General features: G+C 39.7%; 1 protein-coding gene across 2 annotated transcripts in view; it reads left to right on the forward strand.

Annotated features, from left to right (window-relative positions):
• The window catches only part of Ophn1 (oligophrenin 1), a 351,260-nt gene that overhangs the window by 152,840 nt on the left and 178,628 nt on the right, over positions 1–19,792 (forward strand). For both annotated transcript variants that reach the window (XM_005358630.3, XM_013350521.2), the window contains exon 6: positions 18,809–18,910. In XM_005358630.3, the coding sequence (XP_005358687.1) occupies positions 18,809–18,910 (102 nt within the window). The remainder of the gene's footprint in view (positions 1–18,808; positions 18,911–19,792) is intronic.

Raw genomic sequence — 19,792 nt, forward strand, 5'->3', positions numbered from 1 at the left:
GCAGGGAGCACAAACTGGAAGCTGCAGAAGTCACCAAGGGCAGGGAATGTGGCAGTGGGGGAGGTGATTTGTGCAAGCTTGGGAAATTTCCAAGTCACCGCACACAGTTAGCTCTGCTATAGTTGGGGTATTACTAAAAACCTCTTAGGTAAAAGCAAGTCAGGTGGGCATGGATGGGAGACTTTCTGAGCTGTGGACTGGTTAGGCCTTTAAGCGGCCCACCTGTATAGGTGTGATGTTTGGATCCACATGGGTGCCAGATGAAGATGGACACTTATACAAAATCTCACACTAGCTCAGAATTGAGTATAATTTAGGGTTGTTTATTTAGGGGTAGACTCATAGATTATAGTCCTCTGCTTTAACAGGGAACAGCAACTGAATTCTGTAGCCGGAAGAGAGGCTGGACACGAGCTTTACATTGGCATATATAGTATAAGAGACTGCGCCTAAGTGGGTGGGTAACATAAAGGCTACTGGCTGTAGGAACTCCTGCAGCACTGTCTATTGTGTTCATTTATCTTCTGGAAATGTGAACAGCTTTCTCTTTATCTCAGCTAAAGCACAGATGACAGAAAAGTTAACGATTTCATTAAAGTCCAATGTAGCAAACCAAGGAACTCTGTTACTAATAGAGCACAGGTAAGAGCTTATTTATGGGAACCTGGGTGACTCCCAAAAGCTGCATCACCACACCCAATGTCATCCCATGAATGACAGCTTTATGGGAGCTAAATCATGGAGTCTCCCCTGTCTTCACTTTATTTAACTTTGTATTTCCTGTGTACTCCAACATCCTCCAAGATGACTTGCTGCTGGAGTAGGACAAGGCAGAGTAATAGCTGGACTCCGAGGTGAGGATCCTGTGGCCTTTTTCTCCATCCTTTTATTAGAGGGTATCTAATAAAAGTAGCTTTATTTCTGTTACCATTGACATGGCTATCCTTGCAATGACTTGTTATGGCTAACTGGCTATTTTCTTTTCAACCTAGCAATGGGGTAAACATACTATCTATGTCTTAAAGGAAATCATCATACTATAACGCTATAGCACTGACCTTTGATCTTAGCCTTTTAGCCTTGTTGTGAGAAGTTTCCAAAGTAGTTGATGATGCCTATGAATGTTTGAGTAAATAAATATATTGGGGCCAATTTTATTGCAGTTAGGAGATCAGTTGAACTAGACCTGTTGTATGCCATTATGTGGATGAATGCAACAAATAACATGCTGCAGTAAAAGAAGTGCTATCAAATATTGCATGGTAGATGAATATGTTTCTGTACGGCTCAAAACCAGCCAAACAAAGTGATAATGGAAATTAAATTCATAAATACAACCTGCTGTGTCTCTTTAGTGTTGCTCACATGTATTTAGTTTATGGCTGACCACTTGGGATTGAATAATGTATCAGGGTCCTTGTCCCTGGAGATGATTAACTCTTACTCCCTCAGCAGCCATTAATTGCTCTTTATCTAGAGGCGGGGCCTTGTGTGATTTCCCCCATCCACATTGGCATGTTGGCTGGTGCTGTCATTACTCAGATCTTGCTTAGGAAGCCATATTGTTGAGATTTCCTGGGTACCGCTTCCCCATCTTGCAGTCCTCCATCTTTCCCAATCCCTCCAGTCCCTTTTCTGTGGTGTTTCCTGAGCCTTAGGTGTAGGGGTTGTGCTGTAGCTGTATCAGCCGGGAGCTAAGCACTCCATGGGCAGTTGTTCTCTGTTTGTCCAGTTGTGAATTTCTGTAATAGTCTCCACCTGCTGCAAAAGAAGCTTCTTAGATGAGGGCTGAGAGCTGTACTCGTCTGTGGATATTTGGAATACAGGTTGAAATTACACTAGTTTAGGAAAGTGACAATAGTAAATTTTCCTCTAGGGTCCATGGCTTTACCAGCCACAAGTACTTGGCTAGGTTTATTGTACCATACATGAATTCTATTCTATTGAATGGGCCTTATGTCCAATTAGATAGCTATTTATTAGCCCTAATAAATAAGTTCCACTATTGTCCCTTTGAAATATCTTGATATTTTAGTCATTTCTGGGGTTTATCGGTGTCATAGATGGGTAAGACTATTGATTACTTTTCTCTCTGGGCTGCTTGCATAGCTCCTTCTGATACTATGAGAGCTAGTCCTCAGGGAGGAATATTTCAGGTCAGTTTCAGCTGAATTCCTCCAAGTCCCATGTCTAAAGTTTGTGCCGGATTCAGCAATTAGGTCTTCCTTTCCAGGAGGAAACCAAGGGCAATGGGATTAGCCTGCATTGTTTTGAGAGTCTCTTTGGCTCCCCTGATGAGCATCTTGAAATGAAGCATTGAGGTTTTTTGTTAGATAGTTTATGACTTTTTGGGGAGCATTGTCACCCCAAGTTGCCTAACTTTGTTTAAAAACATATACACACATACACATCATCGTCATCATCATCATCATCATCATCATCATCATCATCATCATCATCATCATCATCACTGTCCTGGTAATGGTTAAGCATGCATGAGCAGTCTGTTTATGGCTGTTCTCCAGTTCTTCCTATCCTGGGCAGTCCTAGATGCTTGTGTTATTGTCATACACAAGGTTCCACAGTCTTCCTTTATGCTGTCTATCCAGCATTTTTTGAACCTTCCTCTTCGCCTTATCCCATGCTTTCCTCCAAGCAGTGCTGTCTTTAGGTATCTGCTGTCATTTATTCTTATAACATCGTCGAAGTATCTCACGCTGTATCCTGTAATTTACTTCCTTCTGTTGGTGGAGATGTTTCTTAATGTCATTGTTGCACAGCCTATCTTTTCGTGTGACGCCTAGAATCCTCCTGAGACCTGCCATCTCAAACACATCTAGCCACTGTTCTGAGGAGCCTTTCAGTGTCCAAGTTTGGGAGTTGTAAAGAAGGCAGCTCAAGAGAAGTATCTCACATACTTGTAATTTTGTTGTCAATTTTGTTTAAGACAATCATAGGAGTGTTGCAGGGATGCATCTTCTCACCACTTCTCTATAATATATTCCTGAAATCTATGATAGCAACAGCCCTGGAGGATGAGGAGATAGGTGTGCAGATAGGTGGTGTGAAAATCAATAATTTGTGTCTCACCAATGATATAGCACTACTTGCTCAAAGTCCAAATGAGCTGCAGGTGGAAGTAAGTGAAAACCTTGGTATGAAAGTAAACATCGAGAAAACTGAGATACAGTACATAGGACAGGCGTACCAAGATTTTAACATTGTAGTAAGAATCAGAACCTCAAGCAAACAGTCCACGTTGTCTATCTAGGAGGAAACCTCAGTTCAAAGGAGGGAACTATTTCAGACATCAAGAGGCAGATAGGGATAGCGAGGGCTGCATTCTAGGCACTAGGAAAGGTTTGATCAACAAAAGACATAATGACAACACACACACACACACACACACACACACACACACACACACACCCTTATCTGTAATTTTAAGTACAAATAAAATAATATGATTTTCCTTGGCTGTTCCAAGCATCTTTAGTGTTCCCATTTCCTTTCCTCTCCCTGTGTATTGTCCCCTTCCCCTCCTCAGGGAACTTGCCCTCCCCTATTTTTCCCTTTTTCTTCTTCACCGTACCTGTGGCCTACTTCCCCTCCCCAGAGTACCACTACATGGTCCCTTTTTACTCTCCTGGTAGCTAAAGTTACTTCAGATTATATACTCACACGTGAAGATTCAGATCTAGGATCCACAAATAAGAGAGAACATATACTGTCATATGGTGTCTTTACCTTATCTTGTTCATTGGTAGTCAGCTGTTTCCATGCTAATGAGCATAAAAAATATTGCCATGAAAGTTCTTCATATATCTTCTTGTGTAAATGTGAAATTCTTATCAGGATCTCTCTTAATATATATTATATATTACTATAGATATTATATTTTACATATTAATATATAATATATGTGTGTATATATATTTCTGCATTGTTGGATCTAAGCATCTTTCCTAGATTTAGTATCAAATGTTTCTTAGGTGATTGTAACAGTTTTTTAACATAACAGAGCTTTCTTTGTGTTGCATCCCAGAAAAACATACCCTAACACAGAAAAATGTAAGAGAATTTGGTTCATCAAGTGTTTACTCTTTGCATATAGAAGAAAGAAGTCACTTGAAGTGTACAAATCTACTCTCTAGCTATATAGTGACTATATTAGCCACTTTTGCTTAACACCAAGTGTGGTCATAACTGATCACAAGTACCTGTCTCAGAGTAGACCCCTTGACAAGGTGTTCTAGTCCTGAAATGTAGGAAAGGAAGACAATTTAGCTGGAAGATCAGAGTTAAAAGAGAGTACCATCCTCATAATACACAACATAGAATAGAACATGATCTAGGAAAGAGTCGCATTTATTTTTCATCTCTTTTGCATCCTTCAGTAGTAAGGAATTGTGCCACTGAACAAAGGCATCACCATTTTTCTTCCCTTTCATAACCAAAATGAGACTCTTGTGTCTGCCTTAACCTTCCCAGTGCCCTTCCCATTTGAACTCCCCATTGGGACATTCTATAATTCTTGAGAGTCATCTTGTTTGGGTTAACAGAGCCTCCATGACCTTGTTTCTTTGTTGTTATCATCAGCTGGTTTCAGCTTTACTGTTGAAGCACATGGAACGGCGGGAAATCAAGAGTATATGACCTTTTGCTTTAGATTATAATTTGCAGATTCTTTTATTACCCCTCCCCTGGGGAAATATCAAATGTGTATCTGAATTGCCACTCAAGTAACTTCCAACCACAAGTACTTACATACTGTACACTTGACAAGTTTCCACTGTGACTGAGGGTCACATGGAATTTTAAATTTTGTTTAATTCTAATTAAGTGAATATAACTATGTGTGGCTAGTGGTTAGTATATTGGTTAAGCAGAATTTTCACATTGTGTAGGTATTGGAATGTGTGGGGACAACATTCATTTGGTTCCTTTGCATCAGGATATGATGTGAAGTAAGAAGATTGCATTCTCACATATCCCATGAAGAAGATATTTGTTATTCACCCCGTGAGGTAACAAGGGCTCTCAGAGGATAAGAACGTATTCAGGGGCACAGGAGCTACAAAATGGCAGGGCCAGGCCTTAAACCAGTGTCTGTCTGGTCTTTCAAACTTCAAAGTTTATTTGTTCAGAAATATTTATTTCTTTTCTTTACTTAGTTCTTCTGTCTTTACACCAGAGAAGCATAAAATAAAATTAGCACAATGAATTCTAAATTATTAACTACTAGTGTTGATTCACAAATGGATTGGTGGAAATTCTAGTTTGGTTCCTGGCACTTCAGTAATACTTAGTATGCTAAGAGAAATAAGTATGCAGGATTGTCTTAGTTAGGGTTACTATTGCTGTGAAGAGACACTGTGACCACAGCAACTCTTATAAAGAAAACATTTAAGTCAACATTTACAGTTCAGAGATTTAGTCCATCAAGGTGGGGAGCATGGCTGCACGCAGGCACATGGGGTGCTGGAGCTCAGAGTCCTACATCTTGACTCAGAGGCAACAGGAAGTCCACTGACAGGCACACTGTATGAAGTTTGAGAAAAAAGACCTCAAAGTCCACTCCCACCATGACACACTTTCAGCATAAGGTACGGTCTAGGTTAAAGGTGTGCCTGCCAGTCTCAAGGTCTGGATTAAAGGCTTGTGTCATCCAGCCTCCTCCAACAAGACCACTTCCTCCAACAAGGCAATACTTCCTAACAGTGCCACTCCCTGTGAGCTTATGGGGACCAAATACATTCAAAGTAACACAGGAATTAAAGTGACTGAATGAATCACTTACTTTTAAATAATTTCTAATGTAGGATTAGATTAATAGAATTAATAAGATATGTGTAAATATGGTCTCTGATGTTTGATGTTTTGACTTTATAATTTTTTTTACTATACTGTGTTTCTAAAGCAATATGCATTCATAAAAACATACTTAAAATTTGAGTTTCAATGTTTCTCAGACTGGAAAAATGTGATATGATGCCCTGTTGTGTTGTTTAGTGGGGGCAATAAACCACACACAAGGGGAACCAAATTCTACTTGATGGTTTGCTGTGTTACTAACCATTTTCCCCCACATTTAATGGTTGAGTCTAAAGATTTGTGCATGTCAGGCAAGTGCTCTACCACAAAGCTAAAATCCCAGGCCTTTAATTTATTTAAAAATTTTGTGATAAGGTCTTATTTAATTGCTCAGGATGACCCCAAACTTCTAATCTCAGCCTCCCAGGTGCTGTTATTACAGGTATGTGTCACCACACCTTGTTTTGTGTTTGATATTCAGTAAGTTAAGTGTAGTTGAACATTTTTGACTTAAAACATTTTTAACTTATGATCGATTTATCAGGACATAACCCCTTCATAGGTCTCAAAGGGAGGGAAGGAGAGAGGGAAGAGAGAGAGAGAGAGAGAGAGAGAGAGAGAGAGAGGTGGGATGGTGGGTTAAGGAAATGACTGTGGGAGTTACCAAATCTAAAATTTGCAGGGCAGCTTGTCAGGTTGGACACAGAAAGAGATTACATTGCAATTGAGGTATGAAGATATCCTTCTTTGTTGATTGGAAAACATTATTTCCTAAAGCCTCTATTAACTGGATGAGTCTCACACTCATTCTGCCAGGTGATATGATTTTCTGAAAGTGAACTGATTTAGTGTTAATTGCTGTCTACAAACTACCTTAAGAGCAGCTCTTGGACTAGCATTTGACCAGACATTTGGGCAACATGGCCTAGCCGTGTTTATGTATAAAATTACCCAATACCATGACAACATTTGTTATTAAGAGCTCTGGAGGGAGGAGGTTCCAAGTTTCCCTAAGTCACCTCGAAGTCTTCTTTCTACAGTTCTTTTAGATGTTACTGCAAGGTCATAGATGCCACAAGTTATCATAGTACATTGTTATTTTCCAGTACCCCGTGTAATAATGAAGGGCTCCATTAATATACCATTTTTATTCTTTTGGCTAGAGAGACATATGTCTCCTCAGAGCTGCCAGCAGTCTTTGCCTTATATCTCATGGGCTGAGTTATGGGCCAACTCTTAGGTCAATAATTGGCAAAGACAAATGGGAATAATAATACTCCCCTTGGCTTCGGAGACAGGCTCTCCTTGCCCTGAGAATATTTGCCTGCTTGATAGCTAAGGAAGTAGGAAGGAGGAAGGCTGTTATGTTGGCCTGGACCTCTGACTGTTAGTCAAGAACTTTTATGAATAGAGATGTTATAACTTAACTAGGACCTTTTAGAGTATACTCATAGACAGGGAAGAAAAATAAAACTTGTCTGTGCCATTATAATAAGCACTGAGGAGTTTTCTTTATATCCTGTCTTCTATAAAGAGATTGCATTCAAGATTCAGCAAGAGAAATGGAGCCCTCAAAGATTACACAGCAAGTTCGTGGCACAGTTTGGGATAGGTCCTATATTCTGACTATGTTCTTTCTTTTGGGTCACATTTTATGACCCAGGATTTTGCAAGGATATTAAGAGTGTATGTGTACAGTTCCTGCTATTCCTGGGGAGATACAAACAGCTGTCTACTCAGCCCATATAAGGAACTTATGAGGGGCCAAAGTACAGACATCCAACTTGGTGAGTCAATGAGTTTTACTGGGGTTACCTACAGATGTGACTCAAAGACAACTGCACCACTCAAGCATACCCAAGCATAGGTGACAACTTGGTGTGGGAAGTCCTTCTGTATATGTGTTGTTCTTATTGGTTAATGAATAAAGCTGCTTTTGACCGATGGCTTAGCAGCGTAAAGCCAGGCAGAAAATCCAAACAGGGATGTAGAGAGAGAGAATAGGCAGAGTCAGAGAGATGCCATGGAGCTGCTGCAGGAGACAGATATGCTGAAACCTTGTTGGTAAACCACGAGCCTCATAGTAAAATATAAAATAATAGAAATGGGTTAATTTAAGATATAAGAGTTAGTCAATAAGAAGCTAGAGCTAATAGGCCAAGTAGTGATTTAACTAATACAGATTCTGTGTGATTATTTTAGGAATCTGGGTGGCCAGGAGACAAACGAGCAGCCTCTGAGCACAACAACTCATAAAAGATAAAAACCTGGGCATACTGTACAAGCTCCTGGTAGCTCAATGGGTAGGAAAGTGTCTTTTTTTCCAGTTGGTCTAAGCTTGGCTGGTCTCTGTGTATTTTAGACAGTTTGACTTCTTCCAGGTTGTTTTGTTGATCTCTGCTTCTTTTGGGCTACTCAGTTTGAACATCTTCTAAGCAGCTCAGCTTGTCCAAGTATGCCACTCAGTAGTCTTTACTGTTTCTAAACTCTTGAGGAAGGAAAGGTCTTATGAATCAAGTCAGTTTCAGGGACTTCCTGAGACTATTTTGAGTTGTATACTTCCTGTCTTAACTAGCTTGTCTACAGTATGAAGTGTTTCACTTCCCATTGCCACACTTGGTTGTTTTTACCTCATTGTTAACATCCTGTGTCTTAAAGAACTTCCCTACAAGATGGAAGGATTTCATCTTGGAGAAAAGTGCTACACGACACCTGTATATATAATTTAGATTTATTGTGAGTTTTAGTTTTTTAAAAACATAACTGAATTTGATCTATTACCATTCCTTTATATTGTATTATATTCCTACTTGTCAGAAGTAATCACATGGGCTGGAGAGATGGCTCAGAGATTAAGAGCACTGACTGTTCTTCCAGAGGTCCTGAGTTCAATTTCCAGCAACCACAACCATCTATATAATGGGATCTGGTGCCCTCTTCTGGCGTGCAAGCATCCATGCAGACAGAACAGTGTATACATTATTAATAAATAAGTCTTTAAAAAAGAAGTAATCACACTTTTCTTCACAGATGTCCTCTAGCTTTGAATTTTAGATAGAGTTCTTCTTGCATTTAGATAACTTATACTCCTGTGAGAAGACTTGAAACTTCAGGTAGGGGGATACTGCTGCAGTAACCTTCCCCAGAGCCATTACTTTCACATAATTCTGTCTTGTCACCATCCCTTTCTTTCAGACAGAATTGGATGCACCTGTTTTCTACTCTGGTCCCATTTCTCCCATCGCAAACTGTGCCTCTTTAAGGGTCAGTTATCTCATCTGAAAATGCGACGTGAATAACAAGTTTTAAAGGTCCATTCTGCTATTAAAATTAACCACAATGTAAAAGAATAGTAATAGATCAAATTCACTTTCCTTATCTGAAAATGAGAGGAGTGAACTGTATAATTTATGTGTTTTTAAAATTCTATGACTAATACAGACCAAGACTAGACCTTAGCTAGGTCGTTAACCTGCCAAAGGATACATTTTTCGATTTAATGAATATTCCAAGCCAAATATCTATCTAGATAACTTAGTTAATATAATGTTTTATTTATTTCCCCATATTTTAAGCGGTAGACACTTGTGAGTTCTGTCACTTTACTGGCAGTACGTTGTCTGTCCTATCAGGCTCAATAGTCCTGGAGGACAGCCATTTTCCAAAGGCTCGCTTCCTCTGTAAGAATCTCCCCTAGGAAACTAAATTCTGCTCATAGAGACGTGTGTACTCCCTAAGAGAGCATGACCGCAGATTATATTGTTTGTAAGACAGGGTCTTACTATGTGTGCCAGGCTAGCTTTGAGTTCATAATCTTTTTGTCTGAACGGCTTGAGTGCATTACCACACCTGGAAAACCAGATGTGCTTTTTGCTTATTAGTTTGTATAGCCTTTGTCTATTTGAACTTAGTTCAAATATGCTTAGTTCAAAAATACTTAGTTCCTTATATGCTTTTATAGCTTTAGACACTGAAAGAAAGTTATTATTGGGTAGTAAGTGGGCTAAAACGCTTCTAACCACATGCAGAGTTTGGATTTTGGGTGCTGGTGACAGTATATAGAGGCTCATAGATGCGAAACATCTGCTCTACCACAGCGATAAACCATGTACCCCACCAACTAGATTTTATACTTAAAGGGAAATATTTTAATGTAATATTTTCAAAATATTTACTTTCCCCTCTTTGACAACACTGTAGAAGGTACTACTTTTACGATCATCCGTGCCCTTATCAAATATTCAATATATGTGTTATTTATCATGCATTATCTCTTCCGAGCTTGCCACAACCCTCCAATACAAGCATTATTCTTTTCTTCATTTTGCACATGAGGTAATTCAGGCTGGGAAATAAGAATTGTAAGAAAGCTAGTATTTGAGCTCAGTGATCAGCTCCCATATTAGAAAGGTTGGTTTATGCATGAAGTCACTTGATAATATGTATGAAATTTAACTTGATTTCCAATTTTCAGTCCTTTTAGACATTTATCATGGCCCCCAAACACTTTAGTAGAAGACTCATCAAACCATACATATTGGTTACCTCTTATAAAACTAACATGACAAACACCATAAAACTCAGTGGCATATATTAGTAAACATTTATTTCTAGCTCATTTATATATTAGCTAGAGTGGCTTGATTGGCTTCAGTTGAGATTGATGGGACTTGGCTTGAGCCAGGGGCTCTCTTTTGATTTGTTCCATGTGCTTGTATTCTTCTGGGACATGAAAGTGGTAGTATATTTTTTCTTATGATGATATCAACAATGCATGGCAGTTGAGAAGATATTTTAATGCAAGACGCTAAGCTGCTACATTATCACTTCTTCACAAATGCAATGGCTAAAATTAGTCATCTGGATGAGCTCAGTATCAGAAGTGAAGTACATTTTGCCTTTAGTGAAAGGCAATGCAATATCACATGGGAAAGTATGTGAATATAGCCAGTGGGAAGTTTGCGGATCAGTTATTCAGTAAACTATGTCCTGGCTGAACGTCAGTGGTAATGAGTAAGAGGAAAGACTTAGGATTTATTTTTAAGAGAGTGTCATGTATACCAGATTGGCCTTTAATCTACTATGTTGTTGAAGATGACTTTGAATTTCTGCTTTACTTGTCTCTGTAAAGTGCTGGGGTTACAGGCATGCATCATCATGCCCATCTTATGCATCGCTGGATGCAGGGCCTCTTGCATGCTAAGCAAACACTCTACAAACTGAGTTTCATACTCAGAAAAAAGTATGTAATGGGAAAAATATTTTTGATGGAACATAAGAGGTATAATGAGAAAAGGATAGGGTCTGGGGGAATCTCTTCTTAACCCTTCGAACTTTTTCTTTTCCTGTAAAATACGTTTTTAATTGAAATAGAGATACATCACTTTCCCCCTTTATTTTTCTTATTCCAGCATGCCCATACCTTACCTGAAATTCCTGCCCACAGATTGATAGCCTCCCTTTCTTTGATCTCCTTGATGATAGTTGGGATAGAGTTTAGGAACTCACGCTTAGAATGTCTGATTCTCTTGTCCCAATAGAGAGTTGGGAGTCACACATGCTAAGCAAGTGCTTTATATCTCGTTTGCCCCAGGATCCCAATCTTGAATTGTTTGATATGACTTTGAGCAAGTTATTCACTCTACAATATACTTGAACATCTAATGCATTTATAAACTGTTTATTGAATTATTTCCATTTTATGCATTGTTTTGTTTTTAGTTTACTTTTGTGATGATAGGGTCCTACTATGTAGCACTGTCTGAGCTCAAACTCACTATGTAGACAAAGATGGCCTCAAACACAGAAAGAGAACCTCCTGCTTCTGCTTCTTGGAGTGCTAAAATTAAGGATGTATACCACCACACCTGGCTATTTTCTCTTAGGTAATTAGATTTATGTTTTCTCAACTAGGTATCAACAGAATCTAGACCAGAATCTTGAGGTCATTTTCTCATTTTAGATACTCATCTCAGAAGGGGAAATATTTGGATATGGGGAAGGTTCTTAGTTCTCCTATCCTTCTGAAATTGACTGTTTTTTCTAATTCTGTTTCCCACATTGCCATGCTCTTCTGTTTCTGTTTCCTGAAAGGTGGTCAAAGAGAGGAAGATGAAAATTATGCCAGGGAGGGCAGAAGTTCAAACTGAAAAAGTATTTGCTGTATGGAATCTTGATTAATGATTCTGTGTTAGGGCCAGTTGACAACATCGTGGTCCTCCCAGAGATCTTTCAAAGAGGCCATTTGACATCTTAATTTATGTTAAGAAAAGAACACATTGGGATAGATATAAATGATGGCATCTTCTAACTTTGCAATATTTAAGTATACACATATGCTTGAATATTCATAAGATGCTCACATAGTATTCAATTTGGGGTAAGGATCACTTATTGCCAGTTCAAAGATTAAGAAAATCAAATAAATATCAAAAACCTAAGGCACAGAGAAATGGCATAGCTCCTGCGTCCAGTATACAGTGCAGCTGTATGAGAATATCACAGCACATCAACAGAAGTGAACATATTAATTCTTCTATTTACTATTTCTATGATATGGAATCATTTTACCTTTCTTAGCTGTAATTTTGACTGTAATGCATGGGTAATAATTCCATCCATGTTGTAAGGATTAGTGAGATCAATTATAAAAGAGCTTGATGCTAAATGTTAGTTCCTTTACTGTGAGCCATTAATGTGAAAACATAAACTGTCTTTATACATAATCCCTTTAAGTTCTGCAGTGTAAATTAAACTTTTATGGTGGTTTAAATGATAACCCCTCATAGGCTCATTTTGAATGAAATCCTTCATAGGCTTACATAGTTGAATAATTTGCCTCCAGTTGTTGATACTTTGGGGCAGGTTATATAACCGTAAGGGGATGCAGCCTTGCTTGTTGTGAAGCATATCATTGGGTGTGGGCTTTGAGAGTTTACAATGCCCCATTTCCAGGTTACTCTGTTATTTTCTTAGGCACAGTGGATAAGCCTTCATCTATTGCTATTTCAGTCAGTAATTGAGACTCCAGTTACTGGCCTGCTTCTCTGGCAGTGGCCCAGCCACTTAGGCCTCAGCCTAGTATGAATTCTGTTCTCACAGGCCATGACTCTGCTGCTGCCACTAAAGGTAGCTTTGCATAAATCTCAGTCATTCTATTTATTAGTAAGACTTGAGAATAAAAGGCTGGGGTGAAAACCTGATAGCTCAAAGAGTTTGACTAGCACCTAGCTAAACTTATATCCTTGATAGTATCTCCGAAAGAGAGCATTCTTCCACTCCACCAAGCAACCAACCAACCAAACAAAAAAAGCTACACCACTCCAAATCCCTCCTTACTAGTTCCTGTGCATCTCTCTATGTCTACCACACTCCCTCTCAGGCTCTATGATTACCTTTCTTTCAACTAGTTGCTAACTCCTGACCCATAATTGGGTCATATCAATGTAAAATTTTGGGGGTGAATAGTTGATTTTTAGTTTAAAGTATATTCAATAACCTACCTTTTTTCTCTTATCCTTTCCATATCCTCCCCCTTTTTTTCAGAAAGAGATCTTTATTGCCCCGTTCTGTTTATTAAGCATATCTTTTAAAGTACAATTAGATCACTCTATAACTGCTTGTTTTATGGGATTGTGTGATACACCTGTAATATGCTTTATATTGTAATATGCAAAAACTACTTCATTTTACTAGAGACATATGGTGGAGCATTGTCAGTCTTAATTTGTGCAGGTATACCCATGATAGCCATGACTTCTAATAAATGTGTAATAACAGAATTATCCTTTTCAGAACTTAAAGCATTTACTCATTGAAATTATGAATATGTATCTATGGTATGGTACACATATTTTAATTTTCCAAACTCTGCAAAATGAAACACATCCTTTTGTGAAATTCTTTGAGTACCTTTTAGGTAACATCTTTCAGGTAATAGAGTTTGATTATACAAGGAACAGGTAGGACATGTCCTTATAATTTCTTTGGCTCATTGCCAAATGATTGAAAAATCTTTCTTTAAACCCTTGCTATTAACCTGGTATTTCTTATGAAATTTTAGCTGATCAATTTTATCATTATTATGTCTTAGAGGGCCTGCTAAACATGTATGGGATGTGATATTTGTTATATACAAGGATGATTTCTATTTTTGATTACTTGTAGTTAAATAAATAACAAAGTTAATTCTGAATCATTTGGAATAAGTTCAGCAGTTTCAATATATTTTAAAAAGCAACTCTTTCTGCATATTGAGAGTTTGTTTTTTCTGAAAAATCTGATAATACTATAGCATGTATTTATGATTTCTAAACTGAATCATAAGGGCTTTGAGCTACTTTACTTAAATGTTCTGACTTACCACCTGCCTTTCCTGATTTATTTGCATTAGTGTAGAATTTAGGGGCTCCAGAAATTGGTTTTTCCTATGTTATCTGAGGGACTATCCAATTAGTTCATTTTATAAACTGGAGTCTCTTGCTTTGGGATGTTTGTTGCTAATCTCTCCCAATGAATTACTGCAAGCTCTTTGCCAGTGTTCACTTTCTCCCCATAATGACGCAATTTCAGCATTAGTAAAAGGCACCACAATTTCTGCCATGTTATTTTAATCTATACCATAAACTATTACTGAAGACCCGAGGCTGCATCCTAGTGTTAGAACATTGAACACTTGCCTTGTGTGCTGGACATTTTCATAAGGGAACATCAGTTTAAAAAAAAAGAAGTCCCTACTAGGCTGATCTATGGACAAACCTGTGCCTCGTTTTCTTGATTGATGCTTTATGTGTGCGGGCCCAACTCACTATGTGTAATCCTGGTCCTGGACTGGTGGTCCTTGGTGTGATAAAACGGCAGGCCAAGGAAACCTGTAAGCAGCACTCCTCCGTGATTTCTGGATCAGCTTCTGCTTCTAGGTTCTGGTCCTGGTTTTCCTCAGTGATGGACTCTGTCATGGAACTAGAAGCTGAAATAAACACTTTTATCCCAAGTTGCTTATGGCCATGGTGTTTATCATAGCAATATAAACCCTAAGACATATACAAGAGGCCATGGGTTGAGCAAACTTAGCATCACTATTACTCCCACCACAGGAAAAAAAATCCTGAACTATTATTCTCTGTTTTCAGTTTTCTGAGGTTATTCTTTTTACTAAGCAGCATAGTAAGTCTTTTCTTTGTATTCTTGAGAGGGCCCCTCACATGCTGCTGTTTGCAAAGGTCTCGTTTCCTACTGACAGCAGCATCAGCACCCTGTACAAGGAGTCATTAATACCTTGGCCACACAGACCCCCCTCTGCTGCATTCTGGGACTGCAGATACTGGTGCAAGTGGGTGGAGACATTGATATAAGCTCACAGCCTCTTCCAAGTAGGAGGTGGGAGAGAGAAACAGCTGTCAGCTCCACAGCTGGTCTTGTCAACCCGAGTGGTTCCAACTTATTCTGGCCAGAAAGAGAACCTCCTCAGTCCATGAGAGATTTGCTGAACCAGAACCAATGTCTTAAACCTTTGGCAGCTCATGTTAACTTCCTCTAAAAAGGACAGAAGTTGCCTGGCTCTGCCTGCCTGGACACAATGTTCTCTGGACATTTGTCACGCTCTTTACGTGCCCCGTCCAGCTGCGTCTTCCGAGCAGCTTGCTTGGCGGAGCTATGCAATGCACAGGAAACACTTTACGCAGGATGCTTGTTTTCTTCAGCATGCACTTCGGCACATCCCATGAAGAGAGAATGCCTTTCTTTTCAGTTGAAAAGAAGGATAGATCCTTGCAACAGTGTAAGAAATAGTAATCTCCGCCAGATATGGTGACGCATGCCTTTAATCCAAGCACTCGGGTGATGGAGGAGGGACGATTTGAAGGCCAGTCTGAGCTATATAGCAAGGGTGTGTCTCAATACTAAACCCATACAGAAGAAATAGCACTCTCCATCGCTATTTTGTGCTGCATATTTTTCTGTTTATGAAGAATGATGGTAGCTTAATGAGAGCCCTCATGTTTTAAGAAGTGAAAGGAAAATGAGCTTTTAAGGTGTATTTCTAGCCCTTACTGGAGTATGAGGGCCTTGAATGCTGGTTCCAGTGGCCTTGCCTTCTCTAGATTACCTCAGGCCAATGCCTGTGCCCAACACAAGCGTATTTGCTATATTGTGTCGAACACAGATAAAAGAATTTGTATTACTCGATTGCTAAATGTATGCTTACAGAGCAAGTCTTACAATTAGAAGGGAAATTGTAGTTTGCTTATAGCTTTCATGTTTTGATAATTTGTTCTCTTTCAGTTTTGTGTAGCAGTTTTAGTGCCTATAAATGTTATCATAGTGTTTTCATATACATGTGATGGAGCAAGTGTTTCTTGTGTCTAGATTGTGTCAGAGTGAATAACATATTAATGTCATTCATATATTTCTACAATTCCGCAATTATTTTCATCCCTATTCTTCTTTTCTTCCTATTTATTCATTCTTTTCTTTTCTAAAATTTTCATTCTTCCTCTCATCCTTCTGAAGGCTGGAATTAGAGCTATGCACCCCCATACCAGATTTATGTTAGTATGTATGCAGTGCTGAGGGCTCAGAGGAGGGACTCCTAAAACAAGACTAGGATATGGAGGCATTGAGAGACACACAGAACTCACTCCATTGACATAAAGTGACGGGATCTTGAAAGTGAATTGTGGTTAGCCAGTGAAGTAGAAGGAGGAAAATGAGAAGTGGAGGGCACACTTTGTACAAAGACAGAAGGTTGTTCCAAAGCCATAACACTGTCTATGCTGGATAGTTTTATGTCAACTTGACAAAAACTAAAGTCACCCAAGAGGAGGGGACCTCTGTTAAGAAAATGCCTCCATAATATCAGGCTATAGCAAGTCTTTAGGGCATTTTCTTACTGATTGATGGGGGAGGGTCCAGCCCATTGTGGTGGTGCTATACCTGGGCTGGTGGTCCTAGGTTCTATAAGAAAGCAGACTGAACAAGCCAGTAGTAAGTAGAACACCTCCGTGACCTCATCATTAGCACTGCCTGTCCTGATTTCTTTTGATGAACTGTGATGTGGAAGTGTAAGCTAAATACACTCTTTCTTCCCCCAAGTGACTTTGGTCATGGTGTTTCATCTCAGCATTAGTAATCCTAATTAAGATTCCCTCTTCGTCAAGGTGTATAAACCCGAGTCCAGTAGTCAGTGCTGGCTTTAAGAAAAGCTATTTTAAGTAGTTTGTGCTACCTCTTAATGGCTAGGTGTCTTTGGATAAGCAATTTAATACCTAGGTGCCATATTATTTTACAGATGTTAATTCAACCCAAATTAATCGGTACATTCAAATTTAGTTGTTGGAAACTCTTACAATTCACCAGTAGTCTACCTTAAAACGGAATTCTTCCCAGCATGAAACACTTTTTTTTTTATGTTGTTGACACACATCACTCAAAGTCAGCATGGTGAAAACAGTCTTAGAGGTCCTCTGTTGTTTGACTGCGTTTTCTTCTAAATTACCTCACTAGTTCATTTCTCCCGAATACTTAGTGACTTTTCTAGCCCAAAGTTCCCGAAGTCCTTACACAATCCTCCCCCCAACATGGCCAGGTATCTGTCTTAGCCCTACTCCACTCTCTGGTACCACTCTCTGTCTTAGGTTTCTATTGCTGGGGTAAAATGCCATGACCAAAAGCAAGTTGAGGAGGAAAGGATTTCTTTGGCTTACAGATCAGGGAAGCCAGGGTGGAACTCAAGGCTGGAAGTTGGAGGCAGGGACTGCAGTAGAAGTCATGGAGAAGTGCTTCTTGTTGGCTTACTCCTCATGGCCTTTTCAGCCTGCTTTCTTATACATCCCAGGACCACATTATACAACCCATGGGTCACACCACTCAGCAGTAAGCTAGGCCATCCCACATCAACCATTAATCAAGAAAATGCCGTGCAGACATAATCTACAGGCCATCTGATGGAGGCATTTCCTCAATCGAGGATCCGCTTCCTAAATACTGTGAGCTCCTGTCAAGCTGAGGAAAACATCAGGACAAAGAGTCGGTGGCAAATGTGGCTGTCAGCATTTCTTTAGAGGCCCCGTGACTTCTCCTTGTGCTGAGCAGCAGAGAAGTTAACTACATTTCATCGCCGAGGAGAGTGAAGACTGTGTCCCCACCCCCATAAAGCTAGCTGTGAATTCTTGTTTCCTATCTAAATCTCCCAGGATTTCCCTCCTTTAGCCTGTAATATGCAGCCGTAAATACTTCAATAACACCAAAGAATTCAGTGGGGGAGCTTCTTGATTCCTGTTGTCTTGGAATAGAGGCTGTTGGAAGTCGTTCAGATTCATGCCGATTAGCCTTTCCCGGACACATTTGCTTCACGGTTTTGTTTCTTTTTTCTTTTTAAATGATGAAATGAATGATAAGTATATGTGAAGGGAAGAAAGGGTGTGCAGGAACAGAGACCCACCCCCCTCCCGCGAGTGCCACTTTTGGAGCAAGAGCCTGCAGAGACTTCAGCTCTAACCAGTAGGAACTGCCTTTTTTTGTGGAGTACAGTTTTTTTAAATTATTATATTTTTTAAAGAATATTATTTTACATATCAATTCCAGTTCCCTCTCCCTTCCATCCTCCCACTCCCCCCACCTCCTCCCCTCCCCTGCCATATACTCCTCAGAGAGACCTCTCATGGAAGGTCAACAAAGTCTGTCACATCACATGAGGCAGGACCAAGGCCCTTTCTGCTCTATCTAGGCTGAGCAAGAGATCCCTCCATAGGGAATGGGCGCCAAAGAGCCAGGAACTGCCTATTTTTGTAGGTAAAAAGGTTTGAGATTGTAGCTGAGGAAATTAAAACTGCTGAGCTCAGTGCAAACCAACACATTCTGCGCTGCCTGTAGTTTTTCTTTGCTTCCTAGGAACGGCAGGAACTCATCACACGAAACCTGAACCTGTATCATTCATTCTCATGCCATAGTACTAAAGCATATAAATTTAATGCCAAGCTTTCTGTTCCATGTCTAGGAGAGGAAGAAGAAATTTGAAAAGGATGGTGAGAGGTTTTACTCATTACTGGACCGGCACTTACACCTGTCATCCAAAAAGAAAGAATCTCAGTTGTTAGAGGTATGTTCCCCAAGTCCGTTTCTGACTCCATCCCGTGCTGTGTTAGAAACCGCAGTCATTTCTGCTTGGGAGGTTTCCTCTTACAGTGGCTCAACAGGGGCCATGGAAACATTTGTAGGGAATACCTGAGGTCTGGGCCCCAGGCTCTCCGAGTCTTGAGTCAGTTCTTCCACTATCTTCCCGTGGTGAGGAACTTCATTCCTGGCGTCAGTCCTACTGTGTGATGGAGTGATACTCGAGGATCTCCAGGGTCACTTTCAATCCCAAGTTCCTAAGTCTGTGATTCTAGATGCTGTGTTTAGACAGATTTAAACTGGTATTGTATTTGGTATATAAGGAGCAGACAGCTGTCCTTGGTGGTGTTCCATTGCCTGTTTTGGTGGGGGCAGGCAATGCTGCACTGTGGCTACCGCACAGTGAGACTATGAGACTTGCACTGGCTACAATTCTCCCAAGCCACTATTTAATAGACAGCTACCAAATCGTCCTTACACTGGGTGGAACAGGAATAAAGGGACACCATACAATGTCCATGTCCTTCTCCACCTTAGAGCTGGGATTCTAACTTAAGAATGTGCATTAATCTAGCAGTAAGCCTCTTTCTGTACCATAATATCTATGTTTATATAATAGTCTTGAGGGACCCGGGGGATGAGGAGGTGAAGACTTTGTCTGAATGGAGGAATTCCCTCTGTGGAAGAAAGGTGCCTTTCCAATTTGAGATAGTCATTTGAAAAAAATAAAATGTATGACAAATAGAAATGGAGAAATTGCCCTACTGAAGCTAGTAGCTTCAAGGCTGAACAAGGCATGAGATAATCTTGAGAAGCGATTTGTCCAGAATTGATACTACTCTAAAAGACTAGTGAAAGACAAGATAGT

The sequence above is a fragment of the Microtus ochrogaster genome, chromosome X (genome assembly GCF_000317375.1).
Source record: "Microtus ochrogaster isolate Prairie Vole_2 chromosome X, MicOch1.0, whole genome shotgun sequence".
NCBI lineage: Eukaryota > Metazoa > Chordata > Mammalia > Rodentia > Cricetidae > Microtus > Microtus ochrogaster.